This window comes from Jaculus jaculus, chromosome 1 (genome assembly GCF_020740685.1).
Source record: "Jaculus jaculus isolate mJacJac1 chromosome 1, mJacJac1.mat.Y.cur, whole genome shotgun sequence".
In the NCBI taxonomy this organism is placed as follows: Eukaryota; Metazoa; Chordata; class Mammalia; order Rodentia; family Dipodidae; genus Jaculus; species Jaculus jaculus.
Genome location: NC_059102.1, coordinates 298,333,464 through 298,348,196, shown reverse-complemented (window position 1 = coordinate 298,348,196; position 14,733 = coordinate 298,333,464). Strand labels below are relative to the sequence as shown.

Sequence of the window (14,733 nt, the reverse complement as noted above, 5' to 3'; positions counted from 1 at the left end):
TGCAGGAAATCTTCAAGAGCCTAGGTGCTATAGGTGTCCATTTTAGAAAAAAAACAACAACATAAAAACCAGAACCTTTACATAGTGAATTCCAGGTCAGCCTGGACTAGATAGAGCAAAACCCTACCTCAAAAACAAAAACAAAAAACCCCCAGAACCTTGAAGGTGAATATAAAAATTTCAAGAGAATTCTATCCACCACAGATCAGAGCAGACACAAAACTAAGTATGAGGGATATGTAGAGAAACTATATACACAGAAGGAATATAGGAAAGCCTTCAGTTCTCATCATGGCTTATGAAGCATGAGAACTCCCACTAGAGAGAGAAGCTCTAGGACTGGAAGAAATGTGAGAAATCCTTCCATAGATGCAATTGCATCCAGCACATGAAGGGAACCATGCTCGAGAGAAATCTTGTGTGTCCAACAGTGTGAGAAGGGCTTCAGGCTTCTCGCCAGTGGCCAAAGACACGTGATGAGCTATTGTAGAGATGGACCACGTATAGCATAAGGAAGGCACGACTATTCCTGCTTTCCTAATACATGAGAGAACTCAACTGAAAGGAGCTTTATGTATACAAGCAACTTGATAAAGCCTTTACTTGTCCCAGCAGCCTTTACTACCGTAAAAATATTCCCCACGCCGAGAAACCCCACGTGGATAAGTAATGTGGGAAAGCCTTTCCTTCTTTGAGTAAGGCTCAGGGTCACGAGTAAACTCACACTGAACTAAAATATGTATCAGAATAATGTGGGAAAGTCTTCATTAACCACAGTTCCCTTTAATACCATGCAAAGATTCAAGGTGGAGAGAAATAAGATGTATTTAAGCTGGATGGGAAAGCTTTGAAAAGTGCCAGTTCCTTTCAATACCATGAAAGGACTCTCAGTGGAGAGAAACCATATGAATGCCAGCAGTGTGGAAGAGCCTTCCCAAGTCACAGCTCCATTTGATATGATTCAGGGGGGAGAGAAACTCTTTTAAGCATATAAGCAGTGCTTGGAAGGCTTCACACGGAGGAGTTCTTTGCAAAGACACAAGTTCATACAGGAGTGAAATCTATGCATGTAAGTTAGATTTGAAAGCCTTCTTTGATTGTAGTTGCCTTTTATACCATGAAAGAATTAATAGTGGTGAGAAACCCTACTAATATAAACAATGTGGGAGAGCATTTTTTTTCCCTCTGAGTAGTGTTAGAAGTCATGAGCAAACTCACACCACAGAAAGAACCTACATAAGTAGGCAGTGTGGGAAGACATCCACTTCCCACGGGTACCTGCAATGCCTGCAAGGATTCACACTGGAGAGAAACCCTATGTTGTAAGCTCCACAATAAAGTCTTCACTGGTTCTAGTTCCACTCAGTACCATGGCAGAACTCACGCTGGAGGGAAGCCCTGTGCCTGGTAAGGATTGTAACAATGCCTGCACCTATTTCCTTTTGGAACTGTCAAGGAGTCAGACAGGAAAAAATCTCCAATTCCAAAAGGCTTCATTAACACAAGATTGCATACCAGACAGGGTAGGACACAAGACAGTCTGTCTGGGAACATATTCAGTCATCTCAGTTCATCTCTTAAGTTTAAAACAATAAATCTTGATTAGAAGAGATGTAAAAATTGGGAGGCTGGAGAGATGGCTTAGCAGTTAAGGCGCTTGATTCCCCATTACCCATGTAAAGCCAGGTATACAAGGTGGCACATGTGTCTGGAGTTCATTTGCAGTGGCTAGAGGCCCTGGCATGCCTATTCTCTCTCTCCCTCTCTCCCTCTGCCTTTTTCACAAATAAATTAAATAAAAAAGAAGAGATATAAAAATTTATTCATCTCTATCACAGCTGAGTACACACTGGATTAAAATGTTGTAAATATGAAAAAATTAAAATATGATTGTAACCAATAGTTTTAAAGCCCTGTGAAAATTCTTTACATAATGAAGTTCCCCAAACATAAGTAATATGACATGCCTGAAGGAAGTCATTTGTGTTGTGTGCTCGAGGATTATACAACCTGAAAGAATTGTTCTATTGTTGTAAATATGTTGTACTTATCAATGTCACTCTTAAAGAGAATACATATTTCTTAAAAAAAATTTTTTTTAACTGTACTGGAGAGATGACTTAGTGATTAAGGCACTTGCCTGCAAAGACTAAGGACCCATGTTCGACTCCCCAGATCTCACTTAAGCCAGACACCCAAGGTGATGCATGCTCAAGGTCATGTATACACACAAGGTGACTCACGTATCTGGAGTTTGATTTCAGTGGCTGGAGGCCCTGGTGTACCAATTCTCTCTCTCCCTTGCTCTCTCATAAAAATTTATTTATTTGCAATGAGGGGTGCGAGAGAAAGAGCGAGAATGGATACACCAGGGCCTTTAGTCATTGCAAACAAATGCCAGATGCAAGAACCACTTTCTGCATCCGGCTTTACATGGGCATGGGGAAATTGAACCTGGGTCATTGGGCTTTGCATGCAAGCCCCTTAACCACTGGGCTATCTCTCCAGTCCATGAACTACCTATTTCTAATTTCACTCTTCATACATGTTCTGGTAAAATAATTTGCTAAGGTTTTTGAAGCAATACTGTATGAGATTAATGATAGTGTGTTTTTAAAATCACATCTAGTAATAAAGTTTTTAATCCTTTTAAGATATTTGGATTTCACAGGTGATAGGAGAGTTGGCTTAATTTTCATGTAGTCTTTAAAGTACTTGTGATTAATGGACCATTGAAAAATGAGTTTTTTCTAATCATCAAGATTTTCCCACTGAGTTTTTATGATATGTTCTTTGCTTTTATATGTAAATATATTGTCACCTTATAACAACTGGACAGTTTTAGGTGGGTATGATTTCTTTTTTACCCTTGATGTGTTTTTTTTCCAAACAAGGTTTCTGTGAAGATCTTATAAAAACTGTTACCATGTATCCATTAATCAGTGTCATCTTTTTCATATACTGAGAGGATATATGAAAACTAACACTAAATTTTAGATTAAATTAGTTCTGCCATATTTTTCCATTTATGTTAAGTCATTATTATAATCTATAGGTAAGTACTTTTCCTCATGTAAATTTGTCATGTGTAAATTGTTTTGGGTTTTCTTTTGATCATATTTATCCTTACTCGTTATACCAAAATATAATCATATTAGTTTGAGTACTTTTGTTAGAGACCACCAGTATCATAGCTTTGCCACATAGTAATGAATTGCATTAATAGACCTGTCCACACAACACAGAAAATGGCTTAAGGCAGTACTATGATTAACTTTGAGGCATCTAAATCAGGATATGGACTCCCCACCACACACATTTTCTCTGCCAAGAAAGATTTATTCCTTTAACTAGTTATGACATTCCCTAAGAATTTAAAAGTCTTTCTAGATTTCACAATGTTATGTGAGCTATAACATGCTTAGTGAAATTATTAGTGTTAAATTATTAATCATAAATTGGAACTTGTGAGCTTCCTTCATAATTGAATTTGATTCATTAGATAAATGGTTACCCCTCTCCTTATTTTTAAACCTTTTTCCCATTGCTTTTTATAAATATTTTATTTTATTTATCTATTAGGGAGAGAGAAAGAGAGACAGATAGAATGGGTGTGCCAGGGCCTCTAGCCACTGCAGACAAACTCCAGATGCATGTGCCACCTTATGCATCTTGCTTATGTACTGGGGAATCGAACTTGGGTTCTTAGACTTCACAGGCAAATGCCTTAACCACTAAGCCATTTCTCCAGAACCCCCCCCCATTTATTTTTAAAAGTTAATTAAGTGGGTGTGGTGATGCACACATTTGTTCCCAGTACTCAGGAGGCAGAGAGAGGTAGGAGGATCAATATGAATTTGAGGCCAGCCTGAGGCTACAGAATGAGTTCCAGATCAGCCTAGGCTACCTCATAAAAACCAAAACAGAAAAAGTTAGTTTGTGCACGTGCGTACACACACACACACACACACACACACACACACACACACACAGGGTTTCTTGTTGCTGCAAATGAATGCTTACCTGACTTTACATGGAAAGCTGGGAGATTAAGCCTAGGACCAGCAGGCTTTGCAAGCCACCTTTAACCACTGATATATCTCCTCAGTTTCACCTGACTATTTCTTTTTTTAATTTTTTTTGTTCATGTTTTATTTATTTATTTGAGAGTGACAGAAAGAGAGAGAGAGAGAGATTGAGAATGGGCTCGCCAGGGCTTCCAGCCACTGCAAATGAACTCCAGATGCGTGCGCCCCCTTGTGCATCTGGCTAACGTGGGTCCTGGGGAACAGAGCCTCAAACTGGGGTCCTTAGGCTTCACAGGCAAGCGCTTAACCACTAAGCCATCTCTCCAGCCCCTTACTATTTCTTTTGTTTCTCTTCTTCTTTTGTTAGCAACTTTAATGACACTCACATCTACTTGTCATAGGAATAATTTGGAAGCTGCTATACTGCTTGGCCACAAGCAGTGACTATTGTTTTTGATGTTAAGCTTGTGCTTATCATCTATTAGATAAATATGAGAAGTAGAAATGAATGTTCTAGAAAACCTGATTCCTGAAGAAGTAGAAGCTGTTGGGACACTTGGTTCATTTATTTCATTTATTTTCTTTGTCAGAGAGAATCAGCTAACCAAGGTACATTGGCCCCAAAGTACCTTGAAGCAATGGCTATAATGGATCATATGAAAATGAAGCTAATGTAAGTATGAGGCCCCACGATGGTAAGAGAATAAAGGCTTCTGGCCAGAAGTTTTGCTGAACAGCCCTTATTTCTTGGCACACCTTTGGCTGTCCTGCTTGCTTGATGTCAATAGTGGGGTGTGTCTCCAAATCTCTTGTTAGAGCCAGCGAACCACACTGCCATAGTAGGAGCACCCTTCTTTGCACACCCACACCGTGGAGATGACAGTCCACATGTATTTATGTACACAGGCATCAGGAGCGATCCAATTCAATATGTTTCTAAGTGACAAGGAAAGAAAGGAAACTGAGCAAAAGCATTTCATTTGAGAAAGAGTTTTGTAACAAAGTCAGAAAGGGTGAAGAGGCCAAGAGGAGAGTGTGGCCGTACAGACGGAAGACGGCACATGCTACACTGGACTGCTCGATTACACATTCTGCTGTCACAGGCGCCAGAGAAGAGACACTTTTGGGCTTCATTTGTTGGCTCACTTCAATTATATGAAGCCAAAATTAACTCTGAGTGGAAGTTCTCTGGCTATTGATGTAGCATGTAAAATACACCAAAGGCAGATCTCCCTAAGAAATTATAAGCATGTTGTATACTTAAATGACAGCTTAATTTCAGCTATAACCCAGAGTAGCTCCGAAGCTGTCACTGCTTGATCAATCATCAATACTCCTGCTTTCCGTCTTTATACTCTTCAGACAGGTCCACCTTCTCTAGGCCCCCTGCATCTCTACATGATTTTCTATTTCAAAGATACTTTTCTCATCCCTCTCTATTTTGTTGTGTTGTGTTTTGCTGGAATTTGTCTACACCAGAGAGTTGGAAAACAGAGCCAGACATGCCGAGGAGATGTTTGATGATGTAAATGAGAAGTTTCATTATACCCTCATAAAGAATAGAGATCTGGAGAAGGAACTAGAGGAAGTGTCCAAGCAAGTTGGAAAGGACTCTGAAAGAGGACCAGAAACTGAAAGAGAAAAAGTGCAGGTGGATGAAGAAAATACCAAAGAGTTGGAAGGCCAAGAAGAAAGAGCAGAAGAACAAGAAGGAAGAGGAGCAGCAGGAGGAGAAGAGGAAGAAGTCAGGCCAGTAAAAAAGTCCTTAAAACAGCGAAAGAAAGGTAAGACTTGCCTTTCCATTTTGCTCTGTTGAGAAGTACAGATGTGAGCAAGCCTGACTCGGCCACACTGTGTTTACAAGTCTCAGGATCTGTGCTGTCTATGAATCTGTAGTCATCCACATAAACTTGACTATCTTTTTCCGATCGTGCACACGACAAAACAAGTGTTGACAACTGTGGATGACTAAATTAGCACTGAGGTGGCACTTTTACTTAAAATTTTCATGTTTTCTTTTTTGTGCACACAGATGTGCATGCCAACACACACACACATACACACACACCAAATAAAAATGTGGTTTTACACATAGTTTTACAGGTAATACTTATGAAAAAGAAGAAAAGGTGTAAGTCTTTTAGAACATAATTTGATAGAATGTATAACTAGCTATTCCTTTAAAATGTGCATATACTTTTTTCTTTCATAAGCTTTCACACATGTATATATTATATATTGAGCTTTTTCTTCCTCTCCCCTGTCTTCATTAGTCCCCTTTGTCCCCCTAGACAGTTTTACTTGTACTTTCAAGAACAAGGACTGGGGCTGGAGAGATGGCTTAGTGGTTAAGGCACTTGTCAGCAAAGCCTAGGGAACCAAATTTGATTCCCTAGTACCCACGTAAGCCAGATGTACAAAGTGGTGCATGCGTCTGGAGTTCACTTGCAGTGGTTAGAGGCCCTGGCATGACCAGCAGTCTCTATATCTGCCTTTTCCTCTCTCTCCTCCTTTCTGTCAAATAAATAAAAAATATTTAAAAAACATGGGACTGAAGAGATGGCTATTAAAATGGTGTTTACAAGGAGTTGTAGGAACATAAGAAAAATTATGCTAAAATATCAAATACAGGAAATAGATATGCCACATTTTTAAGGCTATAGAAATTACAGAAATATGACCAATTGTTAACATGTGGTGTATATGAATGATAGAGTGTGAAAGAGATTTTGTCTTTATGTTTTCATGCTTGGAGTTTCTATGATTAAAAAATAATCTAAGGACTGGGGAAGATAGCTCAGAGGTTAAAAACACTTGTTGCTTAAGCATGAGGCCTCTCTTCCAGAAACCATCAAGTTCCTCCCCCAGAACCCACATTTTAAAAAGCTGGGCATGGCCATGCACCTCTGTAACTCTAGTTCATTGGAGGTGGAGACAAGAGAAACGCTGGGGCTTCCTAACAGAAAGCAGTTCTGGACTGAGGGAGAGACCTTGTCTCAAATAAATATGTGGATGGGGCTGGAGGGATGGCTTACTGGTTAAGGCGTTTGCCTGCAAAACCAAAGAACCCAAGTTTGATTCCTCAGGACCCACTTTAGCTAGATGCACAAGGGGATGCATGTGTCTGGAGTTCATTTGCAGTGGCTGCAGGCCCTGGCATGCTCATTCTCTCTCTCTCCCTCTTTCTCTGTCAAATAAATAAAATGTTAAATATGTGGATTGTTTTTGCACACACACAATACATGCTCTATACATACATATACATACACATGTACATGTGCAAATATTAATTCTGAGGGAAGAAGGGTTTGGAGTTTTCTTTCTCTCCCTATCGCTTTGATTTTTTTTTTTTTTTTTTTGAGACAGGGTCTCACTCTGGTCCAGGCTGGCCTGAAGTTCATAGCAATCCTCCTACCTTAGCCTCCTGAGTGCTGGGATAATAGGCATGATGAGCCATCGCACCTGAATTTAAATTTTTATAATTATTTTTCTTTGTGTGTATGCCTGTGTGATGTGGTATGTGTGGTGTATGCACATGTATGTGCAGATGCATGTGACCCATACAAACTCATGTGGAGACTCAAGAACTTCAAATGTCTTTATTGCTCATCCAGATATCTCCTAGAGATGAATCTCTCCCTGAACCTAAAACTGCAGGTTTTGTGAGCTCCAGAGATTCTCAGTTGTCTGTACCCGAGGAGTGGTGTGGCGAGCATGTGTGGCCACACACAGCTATTTAAGTGGGTGCTAGGGAGTTGAACCCAGATGGTTTCGGTCCCTCTTAGGCTCTCATGCATGTGCAGCATGCCCTCTTTTTAAAAATTATTATTATTTTTTTTTTTTTTTATTTATGAAATTTATTTTCTTATATAAATTATGTATTTCTCTGGGCAGACAGCCTTCACCTTATTGCACTAGTAGCACATCTGTAATACCAAGCTACAGAACATGTCTTAACAAGAGTTTGTATTCAACTTAGCACTTGTCTACCAGGCACTGTAGAAGAGAGGGATGAGGAAAGCCAGGACCTGCTCAGGAGGCCAAAGGTTGGATGGGGGAGGGGGCAACAGGCACCCTTTCTGACAGTTGCTTTTCTCCCAAGAAGGTGGACATGCAAAGCTTACTCTGGATTCTGGTAGTGGGGAAGAGTTGGACGTCTGAGAAGCCTATGTAACACTGCAACTCAGCTCCCTTTGAGAGGGGAAGTGTGGCTTTGGGGCAAAAATGGGGTAGGAGTTTATCAGATATAGAATTAGCAGCAATTAAGAATGGGCCACCATGTACTGCCAAGTGAGGTGGTTGTCTTCCTGGCACCAGGGACCTGAAAGCTGTGTATTTGAGGGAGGGGATGCCATTCAAGACCCAGAGTTGGCTTTGGACACCTCTGAACCCAATGGAGCGAGGGGCTTCAAACTGCTCCATAGCACAGGTGGCTTTGTGATCACACTAATTAGCAAAACTCTGAGTTTTCCAACCATTGGTCAAAGCTGTAACGAGACTGAGTCTGTAAGCAGAGTGAAGGGGATGCCTGAGTAGGAAGAGGAAGGCTCATGGGGAGAAGGGTCATTGGGCAGTGATTGTAACATGATTAGGCCCTCCTTAAAGACAGAGGCTGGGCTAAACGGGGAGTGGGATTAGAGGGATCTTCAAGTCCTTGGAGTTCCCTCCTCACTCTGCCTTTGTACTACACTTGAAGACAAATTGCTCACATAGTCTAAAGCACATTCTTGACACCGGAGTAGGGACTTGGGACAAGCGGCAATTTGGTATTAGGCAAGAGACACGTTAAGCCTTCATGAGGGCAGCCACTACAGCCTTGGCGTTGAGACTGCGTAAGTCACAGTAGGTCTGGCCAGTGCCCACAAAGACGATGGGTTTGCTTGTGATGTATGTCATAGAAATAGCAGCTCCCACCTTATCATCAATGGTGTCAAATTTGGTAAGGACTATTTTTATTTATTTACTTGAGAGCTACAGACAGAGAAAGAAGGAGAGAGAGAAAGAGAGAGAATGGGCGCGCCAGGCCCATTCTCCAGCCTCTGCAAACAAACTCCAGATGCATGTGCCACCTTCTGCATCTGCCTTACATGGGTCCTGGAGAATTGAGCCTCGAACCAGAGTCCTTAGGCTTCATAGGCAAGCACTTAACCGCTAAGCCATCTCTCTGGCCCCCAGCATGCACTCTTAACCAAGCTGAGCCATCTCCCCAACCACCTTTTTTATTTTCTTATCTCTCATTAGTGCTATAATCTATATGAGCAGTTCTCAGTATTTTTCAATGTTTGAGACCTTTGTTTTGTTTTGACTTAGAGTTGGTGTTTCAAGACAGGGTCTTATTCTGTTACCCAGAGTAGACTGGTACTTTTGATGTAGACCAGGCTGGTCTTGAGCTTGTGGTAATCCTTCTGCCTCCCAAGATCACAAGTATGGAAACACTATGACTGACCAGTTTTTATTTTTATTTATTTTTAGTTTTTTGAAACAGGGTCTCACTCTGGTCCAGGCTGACCTGGAAGTCACTAAGCCGTCTCAGGGTGGCCTCGAGCTCACAGTGATCCTCCTCCTCCTGCCTCCCAAGTGCCGGGACTAAAGGAGTGTGCCACTACGCCCGGCTCCAAGTTTTATGATTGCTTCATCTCCAGAGTGTGGTCCATTCTCAAGACAGTCACCTAGTATGAGATCTAGTACTCAGAAAATCCTGACTTCTGTTTTCCTGTGCAACCTCTGTCTTGCCCCCTGCAAAGAGTACTCAACACTCCTGGTCATCCCAGAGGAGGACGGGGCACAAGTACTTCAGGCAGGGTCTGAGGTCCTTTGCAACTGTCAACTCTGACCTGGTAGAAATGCTGTTGATTCCTGTTGTGAAAATCCTATAGCTTTAGGTTTTGAATATCTATGCCAATACTGGATGCAGTTGCATCCCAATGATTTTGAAACTAGATCTTTTCCAGATTTATTTATTTATTTTGATTTTTTGGATGTAGGGTTTCACTCCAGTCCAGGCTGACCTAGGATTTGCTATGTAATCGCAGGGTGGCCTCAAACTCACAGTAATCCTCTTACCTCTGCCTCCAAAGTGCTAGGATTAAAGGCATGTGCCACCATGTCCGGCTCTTTTCCAGATTTAAAAAATAAATATGTAAACCATACCAAACTGGAGAAGTTACTTCAAAATACAATGAAGGACTTTAGCTTTGCTCATTTACATAAAGATCTTGAGGACTGAGTTAAATTCAGAACTGAGAAGTTTTAAAAGATATTTATTAATTTGAGCAAGAGGGAGAGAGAAAGAGAGAGAGAGAAAGGAGCAAGTAGAGAGAAAGAGAGAGCAAGGAGGGAGGGTGAGAATGGACATACTAGGGCCTCCACCTATTGCAAATGAACTCCAGACGCATGTGCCTCCTTGTGCATCTATTTTACATGGGTCCTGGAGTATCAAACCTGAGTCCTTGGGCTTTGCAGGCAAGTGCCTTAACCACTGAGCAATATCTCCAGCCCCCAGAACTGAGAAGTTTTAATGATTTATAGATAGAGGAGGACTAGAGTTCATCCCCAATGTATAACCGGTAACCTATCTGAGCACCTTGCCACCCTTCCATCCTTTCTCCAGACACCACCTTCAAAATCACTGCCAGGGGGCTCGACAGTGAGAGATGAGCAGCAGCTTTGCCAAGCTCAGTGAGTCCCGGCTCCTGAGCAAGATGATCCCCAGGCCCTGCAGGTGACCCAAACTCTCTTCAGAAAAATCCTTAAGTCAGACATTTCCTAGAGTTATCAGATAGCCCCTTGAAGACCCACAACCTTCTCTGGAGCCAAGTGACACTGCTATATTTCTGAAGTTCATACAGTGAAAATTACTCATTTACTGAGAGTTGTGCAGTGAAATGGAAAACTGTATTACGGTAAAGAGGCAGCTGGCGAGTGCTTGTAAAGAGATGATCTGAGGAGAGTCAAGAGTCATATGTCGTTTTGTTTTTATGTCAGTATTTCAAATAATTACCCAATCACTGTGCTGTGATCTGTGTGTGAGCAAAGGGTGTGTTCAGAGGTAAGTATGGCTTAGAACTTGGCCTCGCCTGCAGTCAGAGGTGGGCAAGGCAAGGTCTGAACAGCAGTGACCCAATGTGAGGTGCAGGCTTGAAGGCCAGAGGCCTCGGTGCCCACGTGAGCTAGAGCTGGAGCTTGTGTGGGGTCTGCGCTCAGGGGGCTGGAGAGAAAGGGCAGGAGGGAACAAGTGGAGACGAACCCTGAGCCATTCCTCAACAAGCTTAGAGTACAACAGGAAGGAGGAGACATCTTTTCTCCTGGACCCCACAGTCCCCAGGACCTAGAACTCAAGCAGTAAAGATGTAAACATGGGGAAATGCATTCCAAGATCTAGTACAAAATTTACAATCTAGAGCCAGGCGTGGTGGCGCACCGCTTTAATCCCAGCACTCGGGAGGCAGAGGTAGGAGGATCGCCGTGAGTTCGAGGCCACCCTGAGACTACATGGTGAATTCCAGGTCAGCCTGGGCTAGAGTGAGACCCTACCATGAAAAACCTAAATAAATAAATAAAAATAAAAATAAATTTAAAAATTTACAATCTAATGTTTGGCACGTAACTTGTCATTTGGGAGTTCCTCAGGTAGAATGCAATTTAAATAAATGCTTTTGAAAGTTGAAAGCCTTTAGTAAGTACAACATCTTACTACGGTACTATGATTGCTTTTGTCTTTTAGAGACACACTCGAAGGAGGATATTCCCAAATCTGGATCCCGGACCAAACCCAATAGCAAGAAATTCAAGTAGCGTCCACAGAGCACATGCAGGTCACAGAGGCCCAGATGTTGCTGGTCTGGGGAGCTGGCAAAGTGGCTTGGGTGGATGGACGATCTTAGCCACAACTATTAGAAAATCCTCTCTACAACCCAAGAACAGCAGTAGAGAGGCATGCAATGCATTAGTTTACTTGCCAGATTAAAAACAGTTTATTTAAAAAAAGAGTGACAGTCTGGTTAATTCATTTCCTAAGTGGTCTGTCAAAAGTCAGTTTCTTTTCCATTTTTATTTTTTGAAACAGGGTTTTACTATGTAGACAAGGCTGGCCTTGAACTTATTATGGTGGTCCACCTGCCTCAGCCTCCCAAGTGCTGGAATTATAGGTGTGAGCCACCACACCCAGCTTAAAAGCATCAGTTTCTGTCAAGAAAATAACACTTTTTAAAAACTAAACTTTAGAGAGAAGCCTAGAAAATAATTTTCAATTCATAAGAGAGGATTTTAATAACACTCATATTTCTATAGCATTTTCAAATTTCTAGTTAGTTGGGATTTGTCTGGTCTTCACAATGCTATAAGTAGGAGGGAAGACATGGTTATCCCATTTCTCAGAGTTGAAATGGAGGCTCAGAATGTCTGCAAGTCTTCCCGAAGCCACGGAGCTGACTGGTATTAACTCCGAGCTCACTGCATTCAGCCCTTGGCTTAGATGGCTTCTTTTCCAGGGGTCGCTGCTGTTGAACTCTCACCCAGAAAATCCTTTAAGGAGTTTTTTTTTTCAAATACAGTTTTTATTTATTTATGTATTTATTTGAAAGGGGGGGTGGAGGGAAAGAGGCAGATAGAAAGAGAGAATGGGCTCACCAGTGCACCCAGCCACTGCAAACAAATTCCAGACGCATGTACCACCTTGTGCATCTGGCTTACATGGGTCCTGGGGAGCTGAACCTGGGTCCTTTAACTTTGCAGGCAAGTGCCTTAAACACTAAGCCAGCTCTCTAGCCCCCCCCTTTTTTAATCACCTCATTTGTCTGCTCCTTTCATGTCTCTGACATCCATCTAGGCACTGAAGATGGACTGTTGCAAATGACAAACAAATGATGATCTGTACACCCACTCAGGAGCCCATTCTACCTCATTGCTCCTGGCTGGCTTGCATTTGCTTCTCTCTCTGGCTCCCCCCCCCCCTTCCCCTTCCCTCTCAGGGAGATTGCTACGCTTGCTTGGTTCCCTGTTTGGTATTGGCTTGGCTTTGTCTCTTGAAATTTTAAATTTCTGCCTGGTCTTTCTCTCTCAGAAACCCCCTAATTCCAGAGTCCTTAGCCTTATTGAAATTGAACCCTGGCCTGGCCTGCTCCTAGCCACCATCCCAAGAATGAGTGAGGAGTTCAATACTGCTTGAGATTTACCTCTGCCTACTAGACAAAATATGGCCTGTTCCACTCTTCACTTCTGGGAAAAGAAGATATGAAATTCCAGGCTGGGGAGATGACTCAGCAGTCAAAGACACTTGCTTTCAAAGCCTGCCAGTCCAGGTTCATCCCTTGTACCCACGTAAAGCCAAATGCACAAGGGCACTAGGGATCAAATGCGGGTGCTCATGCTTCTAAGGCAAGCACTTTACCAGCTGAGCTCTCCCCAACCCCAGACTTTTTATTAAAATAGAACATTTCATAATATATGCATGCCCTAAAATATTCTTTTAATAACATTTCTTTCTATTTCTAAAAGTCTGTTTTCCATTAATTTGCCTTACATAATTAGAAATTCACATCTATAGAAATAAAGAAGCTAAGTAAATATGAAAGCATGCCTAAGTATATTGCAAATTCTCTATAAGCCTTAAAAATCAATAATATTCTCCTCCCCACTGATAACTGACTGCTGCTACCACAACGCATAACCCACAACCCCGTGGGGAATACCAGCAACCCCACTGAGGAGGGGCCTCTGTGGAATGGGGGCAGGGAGGAGGGAAAAGATGGTACCAACATGTACACGATGTATCCATATAAAGTATGTTCTTAATAAAATAAAAAAGAAAAATCAATAATATTTTAAAACATTGTCGGCATTATTAGAACAAAATTGCACTTAAAATGGAACTTGTATGTTGTCATGGCAGAGGAAGATATGATGACAACTCTTGTCAAATCACAAGGACTGAGGACTCAAAAACAATGCTCAGCGTAGTGGCATGTGCGTGTAATCCCCAGTGCTGGGCGGTGGGGACTGGTGGGTCCCTGGCACTCCCTGGCAAGCCAGTCTAGCCTAGGTGGTGAGCTCCAGGTCAATTAGAGACCTTGTCGCAAAAAGAGGTTGACAGTGGTCCTGAGGATAATGCCTGAGGTTGTCCTCTGGCCTCCACCACACACGTGCATACATTACACATACAAACCCTCACACACACACACACACACACACACATTACACATACAAACCCTCACACACACATGTGCATACACTACACATACAGACCCTCACACACACACACACGCATACACTACAAATACAAACCCTCACACATGCATGCATTACACATACAAACCCTTATACACACCCATGCATACATTACACATACAAATACACATACACACACAAAGGAAATAAGCAATCTAGTAAATTCTTTTTTATATATATTTTGTTTATTTTGAGAGAATGAATGGGTGTTTCAGTACCTCTAGCCACTGTAAACAATACTCCTGACGCATGCATCACTATGTGCATCTGGCTTATGTGGGTACTGGAGAAACGAACCTGAGCCCTTAGGCTTTGCAGGCAAGCACTTTGACCACTAAGCTATCTCTTCAGCCTTCAAGCTAGTCAATTCTAAAATGAAACTCCATTCTTCTGTCCTTTTTTATATTCTTCCTTAGTTTTTAAACAGCATATGTGAATGCTTTGTCCTTTTACTAATTTATTTTAAGAAGGAATCTCCAAG

At 41.9% G+C, this 14,733-nt stretch overlaps 1 protein-coding gene across 1 annotated transcript in view; it reads left to right on the top strand.

Annotated features, from left to right (window-relative positions):
- Axdnd1 (axonemal dynein light chain domain containing 1) overlaps positions 1-11,830 on the top strand; it is a 94,430-nt gene extending 82,600 nt beyond the window's left edge. The window contains exons 23-25 of the mRNA XM_004658874.2: positions 4,619-4,701; positions 5,508-5,812; positions 11,752-11,830. Coding sequence (XP_004658931.2) covers positions 4,619-4,701; positions 5,508-5,812; positions 11,752-11,822 — 459 coding nt within the window. The 3' untranslated portion in view covers positions 11,823-11,830. The remainder of the gene's footprint in view (positions 1-4,618; positions 4,702-5,507; positions 5,813-11,751) is intronic.
- Positions 11,831-14,733: the final 2,903 nt, after the last annotated feature.